The 10,023-nt window shown below is 41.9% G+C and overlaps 2 protein-coding genes across 4 annotated transcripts in view; one reads left to right on the top strand and one right to left on the bottom strand.

Annotated features, from left to right (window-relative positions):
• The window catches only part of boc (BOC cell adhesion associated, oncogene regulated), a 38,941-nt gene extending 34,462 nt beyond the window's left edge, over positions 1-4,479 (top strand). For all 3 annotated transcript variants that reach the window (XM_015395319.1, XM_015395318.1, XM_015395317.1), the window contains 6 exons: positions 375-597; positions 688-873; positions 970-1,172; positions 2,109-2,191; positions 2,348-2,490; positions 3,500-4,479. In XM_015395319.1, coding sequence (XP_015250805.1) covers positions 375-597; positions 688-873; positions 970-1,172; positions 2,109-2,191; positions 2,348-2,490; positions 3,500-3,672 — 1,011 coding nt within the window. In that variant the 3' untranslated portion in view covers positions 3,673-4,479. The remainder of the gene's footprint in view (positions 1-374; positions 598-687; positions 874-969; positions 1,173-2,108; positions 2,192-2,347; positions 2,491-3,499) is intronic.
• A 767-nt stretch (positions 4,480-5,246) lies between these two features.
• Positions 5,247-10,023, bottom strand: part of usf3 (upstream transcription factor family member 3) — a 16,071-nt gene continuing 11,294 nt past the window's right edge. The window contains exons 7-8 of the mRNA XM_015395321.1: positions 9,507-10,023; positions 5,247-7,464 (exon numbers count right to left, since the gene is read on the bottom strand). The exon at positions 9,507-10,023 is cut by the window's right edge and continues 5 nt beyond it. Coding sequence (XP_015250807.1) covers positions 5,659-7,464; positions 9,507-10,023 — 2,323 coding nt within the window. The 3' untranslated portion in view covers positions 5,247-5,658. The remainder of the gene's footprint in view (positions 7,465-9,506) is intronic.

Genomic DNA, 10,023 nt, shown 5'->3' with positions numbered 1-10,023 from the left:
TCCTTCTCTCCTTCCTTCCTTGGATCCTTCCTTCCTTGGATCCTTCCTTCATTGGATCATTCCTTCCTTCCTTCCTTCCTTCCTTCCTTCCTTCCTTCCTTCCTTCCTTCCTTCCTTCCTTCCTCACTGTCTTTCCACTATCCTTGCTTTTGCTCTCTTCCATCCTTCCCGTTGGCCGTTTCCTGTTTTCTATATCTAAATCCTGAACAGAAGAAAATGCAGAAATGCAGAAAATGCATTGGGATTTTCTTTCACTCTAATTTAAAAGATGGTGTAAAGAGCTGAAAACTGCAAATCTGAGTCAACAATTGTTTGGAATTTTAAATAATGTACCAGGATACAGGGTTTGATAGTGACTGTTACCTCCTCACTAGTACACTCCGGTGAACAACACACCCATCTACGGTTTCTACATCTACTACCGGCCGACGGACAGTGACAACGACAGTGACTACAAAAAGGATGTGGTGGAGGGAGACCGCTACTGGCATTCCATCACCGACCTGCAGCCAGAAACAGCCTACGACATCAAGATGCAGAGCTTTAATGAGAAAGGCGAGAGCGAGTTTGGAAATGTAGTGATCCTTGAAACAAAAGGTTTGTACATGCTAGATTATACAGCACATGATGTTTTATCATAAATATCTTATGAGACTATAATGTTTTTGTTTTTTTTGTTTTTCTCAGCTCGTCCTAATAACCAGCGACCTGTTCTAGAACCTGAGACTCCAGACTCAGGATCTGAAACAGCTGGGGTATTGGTGCCACGGCCTGGCGATCTCCCCTACCTCATCGTTGGTATCGTCGGACCCTTTGTCTGCATCATCGTTGCCTTCATCCCCTTCTGTCTCTGGAGAGCTTGGGCCAAGCAGAGTGGGTGTTTCTCTGAGTTCCTCAAGCTTTTCATCAGAATTTTTTTCCTTTTGCCCTTTTTACCTGTTTTTTTTTTTTTTTTTATGCTAACTGCAGAGCAAGCATCAGACTTGTGCTTCCCTCCTGTGGCTGCTCCAGTATCAACGTGTCAGTACACCATGGTTCCCCTGCAGGGACTCGCCCTGGTCGGACACTGCCCTCTGGATTCACACATGACACCTCAACGCAGTGTTTACCCAGCTAACGGGGAATACATCCAGAATGGAAAAGCTCAGCACTGCCTACCAGGACTGCAGCAGGTGAAAACTCTTCCTGCACAGAAAAAAACTGAAATCTCAATAGGTCATTTTTGCTTAAAATAAATGCATTTTTTCTTGCATTTAGGAGGTAATTGAGAGAGTTTGCCTATGGAATAAGACTATTTATGTTAAAAATAAGTAAAAACAATTGCATGGTCTTATTTTAAGCGCACATTATCTAATTATCCTATTCTAAGAATAAAAAACCCATTCCATTGGCAGATCATCTTATTTTCCTACTCAAAATAAGGCTAAATGCACTTAATTTATGACATTTTTACATATATCTAGATTGTTTTTGAAGTGTGGGTGCACTCACTGGAAAAACGATCTAGAAATAAGTAAAAAAATTCTTAAATTAAGTGTTAATTTGAGTAGGTAAATAAGATAGTTTGCCAATGGAATGAGTATTTTTACTCTTAAAATAATATAATTAGATAGCATGCACTTGAAATAAGACAATGTAATTGTGTTTTCTTATTTGAAATGTAAATTGTCTTGTTCCATTGGCAAAATGTCTCTTTTACCTCCTCCATACAAGAACAAATGCACTTTTTTTTTTTAGAAAAAATTACCTATCTAAATTTTGATTTTTTTCCAATGTTGTCCAAAAACCGTAAGCAAATATTAGAGGATGTATATTAGAGCAACATCAGTCCTTAAAGCTAAAAAACATTTTTGGCCTGCAGACCGGTTAAAATTTGCTTGATTCTTGTGAAATTGAAAAACGGCATGTACCAAAGCTTTCTGAACCTGGGCAACTCCAACAAAGATGAAAAGAAAAATCAACTTTTAACCGTACATCCTTTGATTTCTTTAGCTCTGTAGCACTCACAAAACTTTGTGTGAAGGAGATTAAGATAAAAAAAGTATCCACATTATTTTACCTTTTGTTTGTATTTTGAATGAATAACTTTATGCATTTTTGCCGGGCAGGATGAAGTGGATTGTGACCTAGAGTGCGACACACTTTTGCCGCAGACAAATGGACACCTCCCTTATTACCAGTACTCAAGCAGGTATGTCTCACTAAAAAGAAAATGTGACTATCACATAGTTCTATTTAATTATGCTAAATTTTCCCCTTTTCTATGTTTAACTTTTTGACTTTTTTAATCAGGCTAAACATAGACAACTTTCTGCTCTAACTGTGGACATATATTCATTTTTCTCAGGGAGACGGATCATCAAGAACAGAACTGCTGTTCACCAGATGAGTCCACTCATCAGCACCTGGTGTCTTCCTCTCAAAATTTCACCTCACAGGATGCAGGAGGCAAAGATGGGTTTGGTGATGGAAGGCCCAACATTAGTGAAAGTAAGTGGGGATACTGTTAAAAGTTATATTGAAGGATGTTCTTTTTCCGGGTGGATCATCTAAATCAGTGGTCCTCCTAATTGTCAATCATTCTGGTGATATGTTTACGTAAGGTCGTCCTAAATGCTCATCCCCATTTTTACTTACCGGTGCTGAGTCTGACATAGTGGAAAAATTGCAAACAATCTTTTGAAAAGTAAGCTTGTACGAGCAATGCAAAACGCAACTTTTAAACAAAGCGCCACAAGAAGAAATGGGTACGTGCATGCTGTCGCACACGTTTAATAGGTGTTCTCTCTCGGGAGCGGGTACAGGGTTGTGCATGTGCATTGTTTTTTAAGTGGAGAGTCTTTTCAAAAATTGGCAAAAATCATAATATGGGAGATTAGCCGAACTATTGTTGGAAAAAAAAATAAAAAAATTAAAATTTTTTAATATCCATCCATCCATTATCCGACACGCTTGTCCCAATTGGGGCCGTGAGCCTATCTCCAGCTGTCTATGGGCGAGAGGCAGGGTACACCCTGGACAGGTTGCCAGTCCATCGCAGGGCAACACAGAGATAAACAGTACAAACAACCATTCATGCGCACACTCACACCTAAGGAGAATCTAGAGAATATAATTTACCTAAAATTCATGTTTTTGGACTGTGGGTTGAAGCCGGAGTACCCGGAGAGAACCCATGCATGCTCAGGGAGAACATGCAAACTCCATGCAGAAAGACCCCAAGCAAGGAATCGAACCAGGAATCTTCTTGCTGCAAGGCAGCAGTGGACCCCACTGCGCCACCTGGATTTTTTAATACGAGCAGATTTTTTTTTATGTAATCCAGATAGATCATCCACCATATTCGACAGTGGTTAGGACATTGTTTTCTTCAGAAGTGGAAAATAAATACCGGTACATGTTTTCCAAAATAAGTTTTTGCGAGCAATATAAAGGTATTCTTTCAGCCAAGGTAGAAATCTTGAATTAATATTCAATCTTTTCTCTTTCATTCCTTCAGAAGAAGAACCACTCCATCTCCTGTCACTTGAGGACGAAGAAGATTTTATCCCCCCGTACTCTAGAGACACGACGCAACAATCCCAAGACACGATACAGGAAATAAACATTCTTCCGAATGAAGTGTCCTTTGACAACATGGGGACGGCAGGCACAACGGATGCTGACTCGTAGTGAACAGGGGAAAACAAGAGAATATATTTATTTTTGTATTGGAGATATTTATATATTTATGCTTTTGTACATACGATTGTTTTATTACATTGTATATATGGGTATTTTCATATAAATATACGATTTATTCATATATTTGCTCACACTATGTCCTTGACAACAGGAATCTGTATTTTTCCAAAGTTGTGAATTCCTGTTTACTCAGCACTTCTATTTCAGACCTCTATTTCTCACCTCGTAGACATCTATCCTTTCCCAAATGTTGAGACCACATGTGCCTAGCTTTATGCAGAGCAGAAACAAAGGGTCCAGTTCTCCCATCTAATGCTGTTTTTTTATGAAGTGCTGTCATCACATTCTCAACAACTGAAAGCTGCCATTGTGTATAGCTGTAACTCAATATTCTTTTCTCTTCATTAACAATCTATTAACAAGTGTATGCAACATAAATCATTGTTCTCAGTAGTCTACATGAGATTATATATTGTGTACAGTTATTTATTTGCTGGAGTACGTTATTTTTTTATCACTGAATGGGAGAGATTCTGGAAAAAAACAAAAACTCAGTCATCAGTAAGCTGAACTTTACTTTGCAGCCACTTCTGTTTACTCTTTTGCTGGTTACCAAATGACTGCTAGGGTGAGGAACTGGTGACAGTTGTGTTAGTATTATTCCTTTCCTCACAGCTCAGAGGAGAAAGTATTAAGTGATCAAAATGAAGGAGATCCTGAATCTACACTCCCTTAAGAGTGCAGGCTGTTTTCTGCACATGCTGGAGCACTATTGCATGTAAATAAAAAGTTTATGAAATTATTATGGGTGTTTGTTTTTGTTTTGTTTTTTACAACAAGCATTAAGGCATTAGCTATTTTTTTTTAAGTAGAGTAGGGTATATGATTAATGGCCAGAAACAGGGAAGGTTATAGCTAGCTTGGGTCTTTACATTCTTAGTATCAGAAAAATGCTGAAAGAAACATGTTTGGATGATCATGTTTCTTTTAAGAGCTGGGGTGTTTGGCTGGCTAATATAATTCGCTACGCTAACAGAAAGGAAAATGCTGTCATCCTCATGTGCCTGATCAAAACGAGCGCAAGTCGATCAAACAAGGCAAAAATGTGCTGTCTAAAACCGAAGCCATTGTCATTAGCTAAAATCCTAATTTTAACATTAACTCTGAACATAAAATATATATATTATATATATATATATACACGTATATACAACAAAAAACTACAGTAAATAAATTAGAAAAGAAAAAATGAACCAAGGTTTGGTAATAAGCTAATATTTTGCTCATAATATGCAAACTCACTGCTATGTGAACACTAACATATGAATGTGACTTAATTTATTTTTTCTTTTACAGAATAGAAAAAAAGGCATTAAAGGTTGAAGTATATCGACATACAAAATATAACTACCTGCAGGCTGTACTGGATTTTCTATTAATGTTTATCAGAGTAAAGCATCTCTTTAATGACGTATACTGGGTGTTGAAAACCAAAGACAAGGCCCAGGGAAATAACTACAAAGTAATCATTATAAACTTTATTTATCAATTTTGTACTTACAAATACATAATGTAGCAACTTTGATATGAAATAGTATTTACAAAATAGCTCTTGGAAAACATTTGTACAGTAAAACCTGATAAGTTAGTAAATTAAATTAGTAACTGTGCAGAAGGTTTCCTTTTGACCAAAAACACAACAAAAAACAATCAAAAAACAAAATTTTCTTCAGAACCAGTTTACATTTCAAAAAGGAGATTGAAGGGCATACATTTCCACACAAATTAGAAAGCCTTAGGAACTTTTTTAATGATTAATTTGATATTAAATATGTCACAAAGAAGATGTTAAACTGAAATAAAGTGGACATGTAAACGTATCCCCTCACATCAAGTGCTTTACCTTTGATACACATTTCAAGCAGAAAACGTAATGGTTTGTTTCTAAACAACCGGCATTCTGGCTGCAACCATTCACACGGCCGAGCTGCCATCATGACCCAGGATGTGACTGATGTTGTGGGCAGGGCGGTTGGGTTGCTTGCTAGAGTCAGCAGACGACGTGTTGGTGAGAGACAGCAGGGGGGACATGGGCATGGCTGAGCCGTCTGTTGGCATGCCGGTAGCGATTTCAGGGAACAGCGAGGTGAGCCTGAAGTCAGAGATGTGGGGGGTGATTCCAGATGATGCTATGGGAGGCATATCTGGAAGCAGAGGGAAGCTGGCCTGAGCGAACCCCACAGGACGTGGCGGGGAGAGGATGGAGCCGAATCTGTTGTTGAGAGGGGGGGCGCTGGCTTTGTCCGCGCTCGGGCTTGTAAACATTTGGTTGGGAAAGTACTGGAGGGTGACATCACTGGAGAGGCTTGGGTGAGCTGCTGGGGAGTAAGAAGGGTAAAATGAGGGTAAGGTGTTCTGAGGCTCCACTGGGAGGAGGGACGGTGTGCGGGAGGTGCTTTGTTGGCTCACCGGAGGGATGAATGTGGAGTTAGCATTGATGGGGGGAGGAGGATTCATACCTCCCTCTGGAATAAAGGGAAACCCAAAGTTCTGTGCAAGGTGTTGGTCAGCGACAATGTTATTCTCACTGGGTACCTGTCCGCTGTCTGACATGAAGCGCACAATGGCGCTGCGGCGGTTCTCTCCTCCAGACTGAGGTCGGCCCAGCAGCACCCCTCCCCCTGAAGGCAAAGGTAAGTGGCCCTCAGCTTCAAAAGGGTTGGCGGGTCGCAGGGCTCCGGATCGAGGCCTGTCACTGGGTCTCAGTTTGGCAGGATGAGCATCTCTGGGAATGTGTCGGGAATGCTGGCTGACAGCAGTGGGGGGTCTGGAGATGGCGGATGAGCGTCCAGGTTCTGAGCTGCTATGTGGGGTTGGAGGGTGGGGGAGACCTGCTCGAACACCTGGCCCTGCATGCATATTACTAGTGACCTGAGAAATGTGGCCCTTGTTGGCCTCTGCAAGTCGCATAGCTGGAACCTTCTGAGACTGAGGCACGCTGGGACTGGAGGCCTTGGCCTGGATGTCTCCTGTGGAGCTTCCAGTCACACAGCTGTACTCCATGCTGACAGGGGGGCAGCACTGAACCGCTCGCTGATGGTTGCTCTGCTCAGGAAGGTGGGGGGAAAGGAGGCTCTGCATGAAACTCTGGTGGCAGCCGTCCTGCTCTCGAGGCAGCACAGGGCCAACCTGTACCCCCTGAGAGCCGGGATGGGGGCCGCTGTAGTTGCCACGATTTCTTACGTCTGCACTGGGGCCAACACTCATCCTAAATCCTCCCTGCTGCTGCCCCTGCGGACCACGCTGAGAGGGAGGCACCGACTTGGGGGCCATGTCACTCCCACGAGACACCTGAGCCTCAAAACCGCTGAGCTGGTGGGCTCCACCTCCTCCCCCCATGGCCTTGAACGACTGACACTCAGAGATTCGCTGATCCCCTGACGAAGAATGGTCCGTTGAGAGGCGGTTCTGAGCATTGTGTGTAATACCGGCCTTCCCTCGTGATGTATCCAGGTAGTTACGGAGGTCTGTTTGCTCCTGGGTGGCGCCACGTCCAGGCTGAAGGAGGAGAGCCATGCGTTGCTGTTGTTCGCTACTAGTGGTGCTTTTTCCGATGAGAGCCTCTGCAGAGTAGTTTGATACACGGTGCCGCTCCTGGCGAGACGGTGCACATGCCATCTCGGATGAACGAGACACTGCGTTGGCGGTAGGAGAGATGAGCTGCTGCTCCAAGCTTCTGGAGCTCATCATCCTCTGCATTGCATTATGGTCCTGACCAGGCTGTGGGAAGAAAAGATCGATAAGTTCTAATATGCCATTGACCATTTCTCATTAACAATCACCTAAGCACGGGATTTGGGATCAACTTCAGAAAAATTTATTTCATTCAATTGAAACTTTTCTTCAATTATTTGATAGTAAAAGTTCCCTGTTCCTTCAGACTGGAGTGAGGAAACAAGTATTTGAACAGCCAACTATTTTGCAAGTTCTCCCACTTACAAATCAGGGGGGGGGGGTCTTGCATTAAAATCTTAGGTGCAGGTACACTGTCAGAGACAAAATGAAAGAAATAAATCCAGAAATCACAATTTATATGTATATATTTTTTTAAACTATTTACAGCTGTAAATAAGAATTTCAACACCTGAGAAAATTGAAGTTATTTTTTGGAACAATAGCTTTTATTTGCATTTCCAGAGGTCAAACGTTTCCTGTATTTTTTTCACCAGGTGTGCAGACACTGCAGGAGGGATTTTGGCCCACTCCTCCACATAGATCCTCTCTAGATCAGTGGAGTTTCTGGGTTGTCGCTTAGAAAAATGGAGTATGAGCTCCCTCCAAAGATTCTCTATTGGGTTTAGGTCTGGAGACTGTCTAGGCCACGCCAGAACCTTGATATGCTTCTTCCAGAGCCACTCCTTGGTCATCCTGGCTGTGTGCTTCGGATCATTGTCATGTTGGAAGACCCAGTCTTAACCCATCTTCAATGCTCAAATTAATGAAAGGAGGTTGTTTCCCAAAATCTCGTAATACATGGCCCTGGTCATCCTCTACTTAATATAGTGCAGTCGCCCTGTCCCATGTGCAGCAAACACCCTAAAAGTATGATGCTACCACCCCCATGCTTCACAGTAGGGAAGGTGTTCTTCAGATGGTACTCATCATTCTTGTACCTCCAAGGAAGATTAATGGATTTACCAAAAAGTTGTTTCTCTCATGACTGCTCTGATTCATCCAAATGGCCATTTAGATGGCCTGGATGTGTGCCGATTAAGCAGGGGAACCTTCTGTAAAATGTAGGATTTTAAACCATGACGTCTTAATGTAATGGAAACAGCGGTGATGGCTCTCTTCAGGTGATTGACAGTTCTGGGTTGATTACTCATTACTTGTGATACGCCACAAAGTGAGATCTTGCATAGAGTGGAGTGAACTAATAGGTGTTTGAGGCCTGATTTTTTACTGAGTGGCAGGTATTCAAATACGTATCATACAAATAAATAAAAAAAAAATAATAATATTGTGATTTCTGGATTGCTTTGTTTGATTGCCTTGTTCTAGACTTAGACAACATTTATTGTCATTTTGTATACAAAGAGTGTATATAAAGCAAAATTTAGTTTGTACAGCTCTGATGACATTTCCTTATTGTAAGTCCTTAACATTAATATTAAAATAGAAACAATATATTTGGATTTATTGCAAATTCCCTTCAACAGTGTGTCTTTAAAAACGATAGGATCTAAGGACACAAAGAATAAATGGGAAAAAATAAAGGACACCAGAAACAGCAAAAAGGAATAATACGAGTAAATCGGTAAATAAAGAGGAGAAGCAAGGCTAGGATGGAAGAAAGTAGGCAAGAAGAAAGGAAGAAATATGAAATAAGGACACGTTCAAGAACAGGACCTGACAAAGGAAGGAAGAAGGAACCAAAAAGGAAAAGTAAAAGAATTTGTAGTATGGAAAAAAAAAAAGTTTTATACTCAAGACCTGAAAAACTATCATACTTTATATTTTTTTGACTTGTAAGGAACTCTGTAAAGCAGACCCCTTTAAGGACAGGAAAAACAAGACTGGGGAAAATTTATTTCAATCAATTACCTTCCTAAATGAGACCAAAGGAAAAAAAACACATTTTATTTAAAAAATAACTGAGATAACTGTAACTTTACGCTCTGTGGGGGGATTCAAGCTTCATTAATAAATCAGAAATGATAAGTTAATAATTAAGAGCATTAACTTTAAGAAAAATTCTCATTTAGGGTCATACAAGCCATCATAAACTACATGGACACCCTGCATAATGAAACGCCACTCACCTTGAGGTGGTCCTGCTGGGCCAAGTGGCTGTTGTGGTGGCCCCTGGAGCCCACTGATTGGGCCTCACATGTCTTCTCTTGATGCCTAAAGTGCTGCTGTTGGATCTGCTGCTGTAAATGCTGAGGATGTCTGGGATGAGAGTTCTGCTGCTGCTGCTGAAGCTGATGCTGGGTAGGTGGAGGCTGCTGGTGGGCCTGCTGTTGTTGATGGTGCTGTGTTTGCTGTTGGTGCTGTTGCTGGGACTGTTGGTGTGACTGCTGTGGGTGCTGTGACTGCTGCTGATGGGGATGCTGATGAAGACCTGTCTTTTCCAGGTGATGCTGCTTCTGCTGCAGGCCAGCGGGGGATCCGGTTTGATTCCCTCTGACGATACCTCGCTTCTTCTGAACATGCTGCTGTTGCTCCTGCAGTGCCCTCTGGTGTATCGAGTGGCGTTGTGCAGGGTCAGATTGAGTAAGGTGGTGCTGCAGGTGATACAGATGGTGCCTCTGCTGCTCTTGTTGCTGCTGCTGCTGC

The sequence above is a fragment of the Cyprinodon variegatus genome, unplaced genomic scaffold, assembly GCF_000732505.1.
Source record: "Cyprinodon variegatus isolate N-32 unplaced genomic scaffold, C_variegatus-1.0 Scaffold736, whole genome shotgun sequence".
Taxonomy (NCBI): domain Eukaryota; kingdom Metazoa; phylum Chordata; class Actinopteri; order Cyprinodontiformes; family Cyprinodontidae; genus Cyprinodon; species Cyprinodon variegatus.
The sequence above is the reverse complement of the archived record's forward strand: the minus strand, read 5'-3'. Positions and strand labels throughout refer to the sequence as shown.